The sequence below is a fragment of the Lissotriton vulgaris genome, chromosome 11 (genome assembly GCF_964263255.1).
Source record: "Lissotriton vulgaris chromosome 11, aLisVul1.2, whole genome shotgun sequence".
NCBI lineage: Eukaryota > Metazoa > Chordata > Amphibia > Caudata > Salamandridae > Lissotriton > Lissotriton vulgaris.
The window spans coordinates 281,981,689-281,999,158 of record NC_141699.1 but is presented as its reverse complement, the minus strand read 5'-3'; the positions used below and the strand labels follow the sequence as shown (position 1 = coordinate 281,999,158).

At 45.7% G+C, this 17,470-nt stretch overlaps 1 protein-coding gene across 1 annotated transcript in view; it reads left to right on the top strand.

Moving 5' to 3' along the window:
- LHX5 (LIM homeobox 5) overlaps nucleotides 1-17,470 on the top strand; it is a 48,127-nt gene that overhangs the window by 19,567 nt on the left and 11,090 nt on the right. Inside the window, exon 4 of the mRNA XM_086944740.1 lies at nucleotides 10,693-10,858. Within this exon, the coding sequence (XP_086800866.1) occupies nucleotides 10,693-10,858 (166 nt within the window). The remainder of the gene's footprint in view (nucleotides 1-10,692; nucleotides 10,859-17,470) is intronic.

Genomic DNA, 17,470 nt, shown 5'->3' with positions numbered 1-17,470 from the left:
CTGTCTTGGGAAGAGGCTAGCTGAAGCTCGGACCCCTGAATCTGTGTTATAATAACCTGCGTGGGAAAGAGGCTAGCTGAAGCACGGGATCCTTGAGTCTGTATGATGACATGCCTGGAGACAGCAGACTAGCTGGGAGTCCAAGTACATATGCCTGACTGATAGCAAGCCCGGCACGAGCAGGTCTGTTGATGGCATGCCTGGCGGAATGAGGCTAGATGAGACCTACCATGGATCCCTGGGTCTGTCATATGCCATTCATAGAAGGATGAAGCTAGTTGTGACCCTAGGCCACTGTAACTGATTATTAGCATGCCTGGGTGAGAAGGGTAGTTGAGACCCTGGATTTGGGAGAATGTATGACGACCTAGCTCGGGAAGCATGCTACCTTAAACCCTAGGTCTATATGTTAATATAGCCCTAGAGCGCGAAGTAGCGGGCTCAACTGCCCATTAAAGGCCCACCACAGCGTTAAAGACCTGAGGGCAAAATGCTATAATTTGTAAAACAAAAGCCTTGCGGAGCCCAAGGGGATTGTTAAACATTGGAATGTTGATGCTCCGTTCAACTTTCCACTGTTCTGTTCTAACATGCCTTACAGGAGACAGCTAGCTGGCACTCAGTGTCTAGGGGTCTGCATGGTTGCATGCCTAGCAGGATCTGGCTTGCTGCAATGCTAGTTCCATGGGGTGTGTGATTTAGTTTCACAGAATAATGTAAAACTGTGGCTTTTTTCACGTTCTTTATCATTAGGTGACTAAGTAAACATTTGGTTTAGGGTTTCAGAACCAGTAACATGAATGTACTGGCAGTATTCCTACCGCCCACCTCAGGCGCGGCCCATGCAGGTAAGAGCAGAGGTGCGGGGCTTCCCCCTTGCCCTGCCACCTGCCCCACCACTCTTACCTGCACCGGCTGCGCCTGGCCCACCTATCTAGCATCTGTTGGACAATCCTTTTGTACAGGCATAACTATGCCCCACTTATCTTGCTTATTGGAAGAATTGCCTGTTGAATTATGCAAGTCAGGCCCGTTCATGTAGTAAGGGGCTTGCCACTTCTTGGCCTTTTAGCTAAGATCAAGTGTAGTATTTGTTCGACCTTTCTGGTCAAGATCTACACTTGCGGTGGGGGGAAAGGGGGCAGGTGGGAGCTTTTGACCTGACTTTGTCCACTTTTCTTTCTGCATGGAATGTTGCCCCCGCACTCTTACGGGATAAAAGAGGCGATCCCGTGCGACAGTGGCACTGAACTCGCTGTCTTTTTGGAAGAGTGAAAGTGAGTTTTTTTTAAATGACTTCTCGTCTTTGATAAGAGGGGCTTAAGGTGGGGGGAGCAGGGTTATTATCTTGGTCAGCTACGGATGGGTCAAGCTTTCCCCCGTCCAGACCCAGGTCTGCTCACTTGACACCTTTTACTACAGATAAAAAAGTTTGGGCACAGCTTTGTGATTTAGTTTCAGAAAAAGTTTTATTTCTTCCCCCATAAATGTCGGCAGCCAACATGCGTTTCTGGCACAGGCTTCTTCAAGGCTCACACAAGCAACAATTAGGGTCTTTGCAAATGCCCCACACCTGAAGCTTTTTCATTCTTGTTTTTTTCTTGTTTTTTTCTGCATTTCTCCAATTTGATAAGGCATCTTGTGGCCTGCACCACAAAGCTGCAAAAGCAGTGGGCAACAGTACGCTTAATGATAAATATGGCTTCTCGTCTGACAGAGGCAGTGTCGGACTGGCATATTTATTTATTGAAAAGTTTCATATAATGTTAGCTTGACCCGAGGTTATCAGAGCACTTTACAAGACATGAGAACAGGTTCCAAACAGTGATAAGAGGGTTTGTATGGGTTGACGTAGTACAACAAAAGGGGGTAAGAACATTACAGCATTATAGGCCGATCAGGGTCAAGGATAGTACAACAATATAAATCAGTGGTGTTAGCAACAAATTTGACTGCTGAGTGGGTCAAGTGACCATTAAGAGGGATCCTTATCTGTATGACAGGAGCATGAACACAAGTCAGGTTGGTAGTGGATTGAAATATTTGTTCATCAATAGAGATTTGAGGTTCAGTTTGAAACCAGAGTAGGAGGGATTGCAACGGAGATCCTTAGGAAGTGAGTTCCAAATCCTGGGGGTGTTTCCTGAAAACGAAAGCTTCTGGGATGTTTCTTTTTCAATTTGGTAGGTATGAGGAGAAGTGAGTTGGAGCTTCTCAGGGCTGCTCTCAGGGCCGGACTGAGAACCAAAACCGGCCCTGGCAAAGTGCTCAGCCGGCCCCCTGGGGGTGCGACCGAGCTCCTTGTCGGGCCGGTTTTCTGCCGATTTTGTTACAGGGTCGAAACGGCCCTGTTAAAAAAACGCCCCCCTGGGCCCAAAACCGGCCCCCACCTTTGCGGCGCACCGGGGATTGCCTGGTGCCTGCAACGGCCGGTCCGGGCCTGGCTGCTCTCAATAGTTTTTTCTCCAGATAACTTGGGTTAGCTGTGTGAAGGGCTTCAAGGGTGATACAAACTGTCTTGAAGATGCCTCTTCCTTCTATGGGGAGCCAATTGAGACTCTTGAGAGCAGGTGAGATGTGGCTGAACTGTTTGGCTCCGGTCAACTGCATTACGTGTTGTACTTAGGGGCACACAGTGACTTTTCAGGGTCCCAGTGACAGTGGCGTTACCGTAGTTGAGCTTTGGCAGGTCCATTGATTGCAATACAGTCTTTAGATCGTCAGAAGGAGTAAACAGTTTGATTTTCCTGAGATGTTTTAAGGAGTAGAGTGCCCCCTTGGCTGAGTTCTTGATGTGTTCTTTCATTGACATGCTTTTGTCGAGGATGATTCTCAGGGTCTTCATGGATTCGGAGAGGGAAAGAGAACAGTTTAGTGCGTCCACATTCATGAGCCATTCTTGTATTGGCAAAAGTTTGTTCTTGGGGGGGAAGAGGTGGGGAGTAGAAGTTCAGTTTTATTGGAGTTCAGATTTAAGTGGTTGGTGCTTAGCCAGTTTTGTACCTTGTTTAGTGCCAAGCAGGTAGTGTCTAATGGGCTGGTTTGATAGACCGTTTTATTAGGTCTCGGCTAGACAGCACATGAGCTGTCCTGAAGAGTCGTGTTGTGTTCTATATGTGGGTTTACAGGCCATCCATCTCCTACCATTGGTAAACTTCAGTGTTGCTCTCATTTTCTTTGATGCCATTCGTCATGGAATGTGGGCGTCATGCCCCCTCCTTCTGTTTGGCCCTCCTATAGGTCATGGACCAAGTACATGTCTCCTTACATTGCTCCTGGTAAGCAGAGCTATTTGTATCTTTATTTCTCAGCACTCCATAGGAGTACTTGTATTTTTAATCCGTCTCCCTTGTACACATACCAATAAAAGACATGTGCTTGTACATCAACAAATGCATTTCTTAAAAAGGTGTTAAAACACGAACAGCACTTGTTTATTTTTTTGCACGATCTGATGGTACTGGAGCGCTCGCTTCGTCGTCCGTCTTGCCATAGCACAAACACAAGCCAATGGTATCGGAGCACTTTAAGGGCTCACCAGTTCCATTACACAATGACACTATCATTCTTGTCGCTGATCCTGCTTCAGTAAAGGTTTTTTTTATCATTATTGCTTGCCCCTCTCCTCATCCCCTCCTGCTTTCCTGTTTGAATTGTTTCTCACTACCTTCCTTGTAGCCGCTGCTTTTTTTTTGTTGCACAATTGATGGTATTGGAGCGCTTGTTCCGTCCTCCCTCTTGCCATAGTGCTAACACCAACCAATGGTATTGGAGTGCTTTAAGTGCTCACTAGTTATATCACACAATGACACATTCATTGTATAGGCAGGGGGAAGTGCATGTGATTCTTTGTGCACCAGTCACAAACTCATTAATGGTGCCGGCCCGGCCGCCCTGAAAGACCTTGTCGCCCCTTACAAAGCCCCAAGGTCACTGCGCTCGGACGACGAACATCTGGCCATCGTCCCTAAATTTAAGAAGGTTCGTACCGGTGGCCGTCGCTTTTCGGTCAAAGCCTCCTCAGGCTGGAACGCACTGCCTCGCTACTTGCGTCTGGAACCCTGCCACGCCCTCTTCCGGAAAAAACTAAAAACTTTTTTATTCCCCAAATAGTCTTCCGGTCCCCCCCCCTCCTGGATATCACAACTCTATAGCGCGGGGATACCAGGCGCTCTATAAATTTATAAATAATAATAATAATAATAGATCCCTACAATGCCTGAACTATTGGCCTTGTCAATGTGAATATCTTTTAGCTATGTTGTCCAGCAGCACATCTGCTGTTCAGCATGGCTGAAAGTCATTGAAGAAAGCACTTTGATACGGCTAGCGCACACTACTTCACAGTGCTTTTTTGTGTTAGGATGAGCAGGGCGATAAACTCAATATGGAGGGGGGCAAAGAGACTCGGCATTGGCTCAACATCCTGTGATTATGAACTTTCAATACATTTCAGCCATGCTGAACAGCAGATAGACAACATAGCTAAAAGACATTCACATTTACATGGCCAATAGCTCGGGCATTGCAGAGACCTATTGGTTTTGCCATTGCTTGCTAGCAGTTTGTGGGCCAGTTTTATGGCCAAGCGGACTGGTTTTTACTGTTGACTTTTCTGATATTACAACAAGTATTGCTTGCAGCAAAGACAAATGCATTCAGTCTCACAAAATACCTGCACAGTGTGTCTTTACAAGTTCCAAACTATCCTTATTGGCAAAAGTGGGCAACTTTTTTAGGTATTTAGTTTTTATTTTGGTGTCCGGGCTTTTTCTTATCACAGTCCGACCCTTGACAGAGGTGCATACACAGTCCACTACCTTCAACAACAGGCAATCGGAGAGGCCCCCCATTCATTCACCTGACTGCACAGAGTGACATTACTGCACTACTGATTCAGGACCAACGGAAAGCTGGCGTGGACTAGACGCTGTTAGTTACCAGCATGCTCCCCCGGGCCTCAGAAAGCCCTTTCATCTTAGCACTGTGTGTAGGAAAGTGCAAACTCTAGTGCAGAAGGCAGCGCTTTGTGGACCGCCTTTGCAAATAAACGTACAACCTCATTAGGAATTTATGAATTAAAGCTATCGAGGCATAGCTGCAAGCAGCCTGTTTTTGACATTTAAAAAAAACTCATAATGCCTGCAGTGTTTCTAGATGATTTGTTCTCTGATTTGTGCACCACAAGCAGCTTTGTTGCTTCCGTCGTCCTTTCTGAACTGAAATAAATAGGATGCTCTTAGCTCAAACGAAATTACAAGACACTATAGAATGCAAATTATCAATACACGTCCATGCGCTTATCTTGGTCTGTAAAGCCATGACAACAAACCTTTGCATGGATTTTGCATGCTTGGTAAAGCCAACTTGGCTGTGGCAAATTCATTTTTCTCTGCCTCCAAGAGGTTTATCATGCAGAAAGAGGCCAACGAATGAATGGTCAAGGTATGTATTTCTTTGCTGCCTCCTAAATTTGAGCCCCGAGAGCGCTGACAAGCATTCTCTTTAAGTCGTAGTGGAAAGCCCACTCAACTAACACCTGAAGAAAGGGTGCAGAATGAGTAGCGATACATTTTCCGCCCAGTCGAAAGAAGCCACATAATCAATTGTGATGGAATGTAAGCATGATTTCAAAAGAGCAACCTAAAAAAAGGCAAGACCTGAGTAGATCCCGCCCTAGAGGATACTCTTCCACTAGAGAGAGGCCAGTAACTGGATGGCTGTCAAGTTCCATCCGGCCTCTGTCTGCAGAGGTGATTCATAAATCGCTGAGAGGCTAGTGACAAAATGGGGCATCGAATCTACAGATAGCTCTATCTAAAAAGATCAATTCACTAGAGACTGTGGAATGTACAGCGTGGCCATGTTTCATTGGAAGATTAAAATTGCCTTTCTAATCCTATGGTAGAAATCTGAAGCAGAATATCTGGTATTCATTTTTTACAGGGTTTTTTTACAGCACAGATCACGGTGATTTGTTTCATTTTTACCAAAGAACATCCATATGTATCACATTAGTGATGCAATTCTTTGTTATGTTATAAGTATAGTAATATATTTCTGAGATCACAAACACAGTCTTCAATTCATTGACCATCATTCTCAGAGCCCCTATGTTATTGTGTGTCAGAACTATTTAACTATTAAAACAACATGCCAACTCCACTGTCCACACTGATTCTGGTAGCTCAGTGGACTAACGCATCCACTACAGGGACCTGTGTTTCACCTCATGGTTCAAATCCCGGCAGGTCCACTCAGCCTTTCATCCATTTCAGGTCGATAAAATGAGTACCATTGAGTTGGGTAACAATATAAATCTGTGTTTTTTTAATTCCAAGATGCCCTGTTGCTGGGGTGAACCTGCGCTTTACAAATACACCTGTTATGTTATCCATTCTTAGGCGATTAGGATTCATAGTCACCAATTTGATTACAATATTTGACTCGGACAACAAAGATTACATTCTTGTTTTCTTTGATATTTCTCTTCACTTCTTAAAGTACCAATCTTCTCCAAAATCCTGAATCTCAGTTGGCCTTCAGTACTCCCTACCAGTGCTTAATTTGTAAAAGAATAAGCGCCAGGGCTGCCAATGACAGTATACACAAGGCTACTAACCATCACCCTCTCTCTACAAATGTGACAATTCTTACTATTCAAGGCCCCCAAAGCTGTAAGAATGGCTTGGTAGGCAGGTATTAGTCATTATAAGTGTATATTGAACTAATAAACAGCTGTTGTTGAGCTCATACCTAAATTGGCTAGACAGCACCACCATGTGGTAAACTGTCATAATCCCCATTGTTGGCAATTAGTTGCCAGTGCCAAGTACCGGAAGCCACCAGCTCAAATTAAGCACTGCTACCTTCCTATAAAAAGGCACAAGGCAATTCTAAGACAAACTATATATGAGCTTTCACCATTAAGAAGTGATATTATGTGACATATTTGTCCATTAATGTTCTTAATCTTTGGACATTATTTGAAGGCAAATGGACATATATTACAGATACCACAACAGTAAAATCATATGTCTAGTAACTTGGTTCTATGTAAAGTGAGCAATTTACACATGCCGACAGTAAGTATTATGCACAATTTTTCCGATTTTGTCCGATACGCTAGCGCAATAAAAGAACTGCACCCACCACTAATTGAGACATGCCTACGGTATGGAGTGCGATGGTTAACTAACGAAGAGGCCGCCGCCTGTGCATGAGAATGAGTTCCCTCCTTCAGGGATATTACCAGGTTTAATTACCAGGCTGCTCCCGGCCAGCTCATCCTCAGTGGCCTACCCTGCCTGAGACTGCATTTCCTAGCAGTGCAGGAAGAATTAATGCAAACTCAGCTATTCCTACCGGGATCTTCCGTAGGAAGGGAAGGGGGCCGCGGATCCTTGAGCGTTATCGCTACCTGCTTCAGACGAATGTGAAGGTGTGTTCCCTTCCACCAGCTTCCTCCCTGAAGATATCCTTCACCTTTCTTTTTCAGGGTCTCTATTATGAAACACCCCAGGGTTTTTTTTTCAAAATCTCTCACTCCTGTAAGGCTTCAGGAGTTAAATCCAACTTTTGTGTGAATAAAACTGCTCAGCTGGACAGGATTAGAGGTATAATCCTTCCAGGCATCTCCTCTTTCCTCTCCATGGAGGCCTGTCTGCCTTCCGGAGCACAGGGAGGGAAGGGGGCTTTCAGGTCTGGAAGGGGGCTCCCGCCCGCCATGCAGGAGGAGATGCTGTCCCAAAGAGCACGTTACTTTGTGAAGGACATCCTAGGTGGAAGGGAATGCCCTGTCCACTCCTTGAAAAGATTAACTGCAGAGCCTGCTGGCTTGGACTACATATTACTCGTTGAGGAAAAGGGGCTAGGAACAATAAGCATGAAATTAAATTAAATGCAGCAATACATAGCGCCCAGATCTTCTGATCGGCCAGGTGCTGTTCCTGGGGCGAAGGATGACTCAGGGGGGCCACACACAGATGATGCCACCAAATAACACCTCACATGATATGACAAACTGAATAAAAGTCGGTGGGTTTTTGTAGCGTGTCAGAATCCAGCACACATCATGCCAAGCAATTTCTCATTTCACAACATCCCTTGCAAACGGTCACTTGTCCAGCAAGAACAGGTCTAAATGACACCCGTAAAAGTATCTAATGTATTTATTATTGTAGGTTATGATGACACTACTACCTTGCAGCCTCGCAGCTGCATGCCTCCTGGTGCTCCAGACCTTTGACGACCTCGAGCAGCATGCTATGTTGCAGGAGATTAAAAAAACAAATGATATCCCTCTGCTGAGGCTACGCAAGATTGTCTTTTAAGACGTTTTGAGGAGAATCCACCCTGGGTGACTCTTCAAAGAGAAGTGCGGTCCACCAGAGTCTAATGTGTTGGGATGATGTGCCAGGGCCACATGGGACTAAACAAAAAAGAATCACAGGGGCATGGGGAGATCAGAATATGTAGCAGATGGTCATGGTTCAGGGAAATTATGCACATGAAACTGGGCAAGAAATTCACTAGTGTCACGGAGCATGACAGGTGAGCTACTGTAGCTATTGAATCAGTCAAGCGTGCTATGGTGGGCATCTATCAGAGCAGCTGGAACAAGGTATTAGATCAAATAGGATTAGAAGCCGGGTAGGAGATCCATTGGATGTGCACAAAAGGGACAGACTAAAATGCTTCAAGTAATCTGAAGCACTGGTAATTTCTGTGGGCGTTTTCAATTATTTTTTGCCCACCTCTGTCCTTACAGACTTCAACCAACCAGATGCATACTCGCCTTAACTCAACATCCCCAAAATGACCAATTCAGCACCGTTATGGTCCTTACGTTAACCAAAAGATCAAGTAGTAACCGGAAACCATGCAGGTGCATGGCAGCCGCATGGAGAACACTGAGGCAACAAAGCTAGTCAGAAGATCCATCAGGTCACAAGATCTACTGAGGACAATAAAATAGGAGATCCAACAAGGGCCCCAGACCCGGCAGAAGATCCACTGAAGCAAATCAGCTAGCCAGGTGATCCAGGAGGTCCCTCAGACCAAGCAGGAGATCGCCTGAGGCTTACCCTTGGAAGAAGATCTAGCAGCGACCTCAAACCTGGCAGAAGATCTACTGAGACAATAAATCTAGTCAGGAGATCTAGCAGAGGCCTCTAACCTGGAGACCAGGCAGACTAGCAGCCTATTTGCGGAATCAGCTTCCTGTCCAACTAAGAGACATTACGAATTAGACTACTTTTCGTAAATTATTAAAAACTCACTTACTTAGCCGTTAATTTGCCTGACTGATCTGATCTGCTGCATTTAGCCCTTGGGCACTCTTGCGTAGCTGTGCGATTTATAAATAGTTTCATTCATTCATTCAGACAGGATATCCCAAGGCCCTGAATCTTTACAGGTGATCCAGTAAAGACTTTAAATATTTTTACTGGAACTATTGCTAGGCATGGAGCCAGACATGTTGGACACACGGAACAACAATGCCAGCTGGGTATTTATCAACGACATTAGATTAAGAAAGAGCTCTTCTTCAAACACAACAGGCTCCTACCTGTCCACATGCAACAATGCCCACTTATGTACACACTGTTAAAAAAATGACTATGCTCATGGATGATGAGATTCATCATTATAGAATACAAATTCTAAAATTAAAGTACTCTGTATCTATCAGGTGCATCCGTGCTGCAGAAAAAAATCAAATAAAATAAAATAAACAAATGATCCAATGAGAGTTAAGGAGGGAGACAGACTGTAATGCTAATAGGAGGGTGCAGGGGGTTTAGAGAGACCTCACAGTACAAGTGAACATTGGAGAAGGACCTACATGTGTTTACATAATGTGGAAGAGGGATCAGATACCAAACGAGCTGTAAAGGTTCTCCTTGTGATCGCACTCAATTGCATGCTCTGCAAGAGGGCTACACTATGATCACAGAGGCCTAACAAATCAAATCAAAAAACTCTTTTTTTGTGTTTTTATAATACCATAAAAGAGATGCATCAATTAAAAAAATACATATAATAGATAACTAACATGAACCAAAAGCAGGGCCAGCAGCTCACCAACACTCTGTTGAAAGTAGGCGCTCTCAACCCAGGGAAACTGCCAGACTTTGAATAGTTTGCCTAATAAACCCCAGAGCAGAGAGGTCCATCTGTCACAAAGAGCATATGTAATGCTAAATCTCAATGGATGTAACAGGGGCTAATGCAAGCTTGTGGTCCATGCCCTTTTTGGGAACAGGAATTTTGTCTTTCTCCATCGCTGGAATCAGTCGGCTCTCTCCAGGACATTGCTCAGATTTAGACAATGAGACTTACGGTCTTTTTATAAGATACATTTTAAATCCCAGATGTATATGGGTAGCTATGTAACACAGGGGAAATAGCGTACGTACATTACATAGGATCCATGGAGGGATTGGGAAGAGAAGTTGCGTACCAACAGAGGGAAAGCATGTAAAATGACCAAGAGCTGCTAGACAGGTTGGCCAGGTTGTTGTTTTTTTCATTCGTACCATGATTATATTTACAAAACGGCTTTACGAGGCATGTGTACTCGTCTTCCGCTTTTCGAATCTTTCAACTCAGATGAGGCTTTGCTTTAGTTGAAGAGTTGGGTGCAACTTCTTTAATGCTTACTGATATGCTTTCTTGTGTCCTCCTCAGGTTTGGTTCCAGAACAGGCGGTCCAAGGAGAGGCGCATGAAGCAGCTGAGTGCGTTGGGGGCCCGGCGGCACGCCTTCTTCAGGAGCCCAAGAAGAATGCGTCCACTGGGAGGCCGGCTAGATGAGTCTGAGATGCTCGGCTCCACCCCTTACAGTTACTATGGAGGTAAGAGACGTGTTCAGCGTCTGAGCTCTGCGCGCTGCGCTGCGCGCTTATTGGTAGCATTGACAAGTCGCGGTTGAGGGCTGAGTTGTTCAAAGTATTTATACCTTTCAAAGGTTTCCGGCTCGTATTTTAGAAGGAAAATATGGACTAGGCTGACTGAAAACTAATGTGTATGTGATGCAAAGAATCTAAGTTATGGGGATTTTCTGGTGAAAAAGAAGGATGGAATTTATACATTTGCATCCATCAAACGCAAATAGTAAGCTTTTTCTGAGAATAAATGAAGAATTTTTCTCTATCCCTAGCCTGTAGATCCAGAAAAAAATGGGGGTGTTTGTGAGGGCAACTTCCTTAGACAATTGGTACATTGCCATTCATCAGCCTTGTTTGTAGGGCATGGTATTGTGTGTGTGTGTGTGTGTGTGTGTGTGTGTGTGTGTGTGTGTGTGTGTGTGTGTGTGAGAGAGAGTGTGAGTGTGTGTGGGGGGTAGGGTGTGTGTGTGTGTGCGCCTGTGACAAGGGTATTTTGTCACTGAGTGCATGTTAATGTGCATATGCATTCTTGTCTTTGGGTCATCATCCTTGTCGGTGTGACTATGCCTAAGCGTCACTGGCAGATCTCTTGCTCCCGCCGAGCACTCTTGGCTTAGGCCGAGTCATAGAACTCAATGTACCGAGCCTTTCCTGGAGGTAAGCATTTGTGTAGTTGCGGACACATAATGGGATGCAACCACCAAGTGACCAAAATGCATGCCCAATAATGGGAGGGTGTGGACAACTGCAAAAGCTGTATAAAGAGAAAGAAGAAGATATGTCAAGTTTAATACACCTGCAAAAAGATTGAATTCAATTATAAAATGAAGTGTCTGCTTGGATGGAGAGGGTTCTCACTGGGACCATATCAAGCACAAGTGGAGCAGAAAGCGGTGCTGCAATGTCCAGAAAGCAATTCTCTTCCCCCAAAGAGTCATAGAGCCCGGACCCAATAGGATGCTCCCTGCCCTGCCCCCATGAAAACCCCACAAATCAGTACTTGATACCATAACTGTGGGTACAAACGGCCATGTTTATTATGACACCATCAGACATAAGCATGACAAATTGAAATTACTTATTCACACATTGCACAAATCCATAGTCACACTTTTAATATTGGCAATCATAAACAATCAGCCTAAGCGAAAGACTTCTTTATCTATAAGACATTCTATCACTCCAGCACCAAAGGGCCCTCCGGCTCACAAGCCCCAACTGAAAACCATGCAAGGAGCAACCCACCTGCATCCTTGAGAGGTGAGCCCCAGCCCTCTGGTCCTTGTCCACCACTTTAGAGCCCACCCCTCTACCACAAGGCTGACAAGGAGGTTTGTAGGGAATAACCAGGGGTCGTTGCCTCATGCTCTAGATGGTGACCTGGCGCCCTTGCCCCCCAGCCAGTGTTTCAATTCTCTCTGCGGAGAGCTTACTGTCTCTCCTCGTCAGTGCTGGCCTAGAGAGTATGTAGGAGGAGTTCTGTTAACCATGTGAGTCAATCTTCTGTGGCCTCTTTACCGCCTACACCTACCCAAATACCTAATCTAAGGGACGGTGGGTGGGAGATTCTTCACTTGTGACTGACTGGGGCCGGCGCGGGATAGAGAGAGAACGATGTCTGGAGCCGGCTAGCATAAAAAGTTTCCTTTATGTCAAAGGCACACAAGCTTGTGAATCTGATGCACACATGGCAAGTTGCCTTTCAGGAAGGGATTATCCTGTTAGGCTGGTTGGCTGATGAAGCAAGCCTTCGACCAGTCAAACCTAATAAATGGGGCCGCATTGGGCTTCCCTATCAAACAGGGGAATGAAAAAAAACTTGTTTGAGCTGATTCTATCTTCTTGGTGGAGTTCCTGAAGCTCAGAACAGCTTGCTGCTAAGGTAGTCTCATGAGGATGCTGGAGGTATGCAAGTCTGAGATGCTGGCAGCTCAAGTAGCAGATGCTGCAGGTTGAATGCTTGAAGCAACAATGCGGTTCTTATTTCTGCCACCCCTGGGAGTGATGGAAGACATCAGATCACCAGAGCTCTTTTCTGTCAGATTGTTTACTATTTGGAGTTACTGTAGTGTCCCATATCTCCTTAGAGCTATTGTAGATTGCACCAAAACAGACTGTATCATCTGAAACTAACCAGTACAGCTCGGATGGTTTTAGTCCGAAAGAGAGATAGAGGCCCCAGACTAACGTTCCTGGTTCCCAATAGGAGTTCATGCAGATCTTCGGCAGAATGCAAGCTTGAAGAGTTCAAGTTTAACAAGTTTGCTTAAGTAGAGGTGGTTAGGTTCTACTCTCAGGGTAGAGTTCAAAAGGATTCCACAGTCTGGGCCCCTGGGTGCCCCACGATCTGCTTCAAACATTCTTACATCCGAAGGTTGATGAAACAGGTGCAAGTTGGACAATGGTACTAGCAAATTTTTGCAAGCAGCTTGGGCCATTTGTTCCAGTGAGCTTTGAGGATCATGCAAGGAGCTTCAAGGAGCCAACTTTTGCAAGTAGCCTGGGATGTATGTTTGAGTGAGCTTTGAGGATCATGCAAGGAGCTCCGAGGAGCCAACTTAAGCAAGTAGCCTGGGCCATTTGTTCGAGTGAGCTTTGAGGATCATGCAAGGAGCTCCGAGGAGCCAACTTGTGCAAGTAGCCTGGGACGTTTGTTCGAGTGAGCTTTGAGGATCATGCAAGGAGCTTCAAGGAGCATACGTTTGCATGTAGCCTGGGCCATTTGTTCCAGTGAGCTTTGAGGATCATGCAAGGAGCTTTGAGGAGCCAACTTGTGCAAGTAGCCTGGGACGTTTGTTCGAGTGAGCTTTGAGGATCATGCAAGGAGCTTCAAGGAGCCAATTTTTGCAAGTAGCCTGGGTCGTTTGTTCTAGCGAGCTTGAGAATCATGCAAGGAGCTTCAAGGAACCAACTTGTGCAAGTAGCCTGGGTCGTTTGCAGATCTTCCGCAGAATACAAGCTTGAAGATTTCAAGTTTAACAAGTTTGCTTAAGTAGAGGTGGTTAGGTTCTACTCTCAGGGTAGAGTTAAAAAGGATTCCACAGTCTGGGTCCCTGGGTGCCCCATGATCTGCCTCAAAAATCCTTACATCCGTAAGTTGGTGAAACAGGTGCAAGTTGGACAATGGTACTAGCAAACTTTTGCAAGTGGCCTGGGCCATTTGTTCCAGTGAGCGTTGATGATCATGCAAGGAGCTTCAAGGAGCCAACTTTTGCAAGTAGCCTGGGACGTTTGTTTCAATGAGCTTTGAGGACCATGCAAGGAGCTTCCAGGAGCCAACTTTTGCATGTAGCCGGGAACGTTTGTTCCAGCAAGCTTTGAGGATCATGCAAGGAGCTTCAAGGAGCATACGTTTGCATGTAGCCTGGACCACTTGTTCCAGTGAGCTTTGAGGATCCTGCAAGGAGCTTCAAGGAGCCAAATTTTGAAAGAAGCCTGAGTCATTTGTTCCAGTGAGCTTTGAGGATCATGCAAGGAGCATTGAATGTAACCATTGGCTCCATTGGGAACCCAGAACACTGCCCTTGATGCTGGTACCATGTAGTCTCTTTTCATAAGGTTCAGAGACAGTTTGACCAACAACTGCAGTCCATCAATTGACTTCCTGAACCAGGCCATACCTGAAATACAATCGAACTGTTCAACACTTGAGAGAATGAGCTGTCCTCCATGCTATCCACAAAGACATTCCGCTGCCATGAAGCACAAAGCCAACTCAGGAGAAGTCTGCAAGTCTCCTTGGAGATTTTACTAGTATAAATATTTCTAAGTGCTGCTCTTAATCATTTATAAGAGATCTCATAATTTCTTGTTACCAAGACCCCAATCTCATGCATGAGAAAAAGAGACTTCCCTGGATTGGTTCAGGTCACCAGAGAGAACGCTTCTCACTTGGGCAGCGCCCAATTGCTGAAGGGCAGGTTTCTTTCTGCGGTGCACAATTGCCCAGCAGTGTGCTCACTGATTTCCATGAAGCTCTGTGGTGCAAGTTTGCAAATGTGCAGTGAACCCAGAAGTGATTCTAAAAGGGGAGGTCGAAAGGCGACCAAGGTGACCCTTTCACTGGCATAATTCGCTGTCCCACACCTCTTGAAAGCTCCCCTCATACTAATGTGCAGAGATCAGGGGTGGCAGAATCAGTTACCGCAGAACTTAGTGTCAGATGAACCTGTCACAAGACAGGAGACACGTGCAGCTCACGAGTGTGTGCAAGCGTTGGTTTCAAACGTTGTGGCTCGGGGAAACAAATAATAGTAAAAAGACAGTCTCCTACCACCGAACAAGTGAGAGGCATGACACCAGGGTAGGTAGAAGCAGCCATTGGCAAGGTTGAGTCTCAGTCTGGGAACTGAGGGTCTGTTCTTACCAAGATCAACTGGCTTGTGTCATGTTAACACCCTCCCCCCGCCTCCCTCCCAAAGCAGGTACTTGAACAGAGCATGTGACTGCGTGCAGATTTTTCACCTTGTCTGTGTCACTATATCTTATTGTATGTGTGTGTACTTGCTCCTCACACCATGTATGCCTCAATGTCAATATATGTGGCGTATGGTGCATTTGTGTGGTTGGGTCTAAGTATGTCTCTCGGCCTCTGTCAAATTTTACCTTAACCTGCCGGTGTGTGCTATGCCTTACTGTGTCTGTGCCTATGTGTGCTTGTGTCTCAATGCACCTCTGTGTCAGTGTATCTCTTATGGTGCCTGTGTGTACTTCTGCCTCACTGTCTGTTTTCCTCTGCCTATTGGTGCTTGTTCCATACTGCGTCTGTTCCTCTGTCACTGCGTCCGTTTTACTATGCCTATGATTGATTGCGTCTTACTGTGTGTGTACCTCTGGGTCACTGTGCTTACTGTTCCAGTGTACGTTTGTGCGTCACTGTGTCCGTACACATGTGACAAGGCATCTGGTTCCTGTGCCTGTTTGTGTCTAACTGCATCTGTGCCTCTGTGTCACCGTGTCTGTTCTTCCTGTGTCTAAGTCTATACCCCTGTATTAATGTTAATTTACCTGTAATTTTGCTTCTCACTCTCAGTGTGAGACTTTTTTAATGACTTTTTGAGTTAAGGAAATGGGATTTAATTGATTCTGGGGCTCGCCCATGGCTGCAGAACACTTTTGAGAGATTCTCTCTTCTGATGTCAGCCTCCTCTTTAAAGTGACAACTGTCTACAGAGGTGAACACTGTTATGAATTTTACGTGGAATAATCCGGGTTATGGTCATTTCCGAGTGGCAATGCTGAGTGCATCTTTATTGTCGGTGACGTCCCTTGGTGCAGGTATAGTCAGTGCTCTGTCTTGAATGGATTGCTACTTGAGCCTTTGATATTAGAGCGCAGAAACAATTGTTCAGGAGAGAGTGACCCTGGCCGGGTGCAGAGCAGGAACAATGAACTTATCATGCTGCCTGTGTGCTTACAAAGGGTGCCATCTTCCACAGGGTTGGCATTTCTGGGGACCTTTTTTGTTTTGTGTTGGCTGCAGGAAAGCATGTGTTTAAGTGCTGTTACCCGCTTTGGTGGCCATTTTGGTGGCACTGTTATTCTTAGGTGTAGCGGTCTAGCTCCTGTGTTAAGTCCCTATTTAAGATGGGGGGAGCAGACGTGCAGTGGCTAGGTAGGGGCTTGCCTTTGAGAACCGCTATCGCTTCATTTTGCACATTGTCAGATTTCCTATTGTTGATCTGTTTTAACATTATTTTGACTGCTTGGGAACGAAGTGTGTTCTGGAGGACTTGGGCCTTTTATGTTTTGCATTGCTTGCAGCAAAGCACATGTTTAAGTGCTGTTTCCCATCTTGGTGGCCATTTTGGTGGTGCTGTTATTATTGGGTGCTAGCGGTCTAACATAGGATGTTATGGCCTTATTTAAGATGGCCGGGGAGCGGGCACGTTGCTGATTCAAGAGGAGCAGACATGTATCTGATGCGCCCAGCAGGCGCACCTAAGGCACGCCTGTCTCCACCCGTCTGCGGTCAGCCATGGCCAGGGACCACGGACCCTGGTCCAATCCTACCAGAGTTCTACTCTGCTGATCTACTAAAAGCATTAGGGGTGGACTTTATTTGTAATTGCCAGTCCTTTGTTCTAGTGGTGAGTCCTTTAACATGTAGGGGTAGCAATTTCTCTTGTTCAACTTCGCTAGACTGTAATGTTCACAATGCTATGCTTCCGTCCTCCACCCGTGGCCCAGACACCACAACCAGTATGGCTGCTCTGTTGTATCACCCCCTGGTTGCGTGGGAAACTGGTGCACCTCTTTTCCGCATCTCATAGCCCTGCACATTTTAAAATCAGCCAACTTTACACTCTTGGGTGACGTCAATCTTCCTCTGGATGGTCCTAAATGTTCTCAGAGCTCAACCCTCACAGAGGATCTTGGTGTTCTCAATGTGAATCTGGCAATTTTACTCCCACCCATGTAGCAGGCCGTCTTTTGGACCCAATTTTTTCAAATCTGTCAGACCTAATCACTGCTGATCATTGAATCATGACCAGACTCGCTGTTGGCTTACGGAGGCTATGGAGAAAAGTCTACCAGCCACTGCAATACATCTATGCCATTTTTTGCCAACGGCACCTT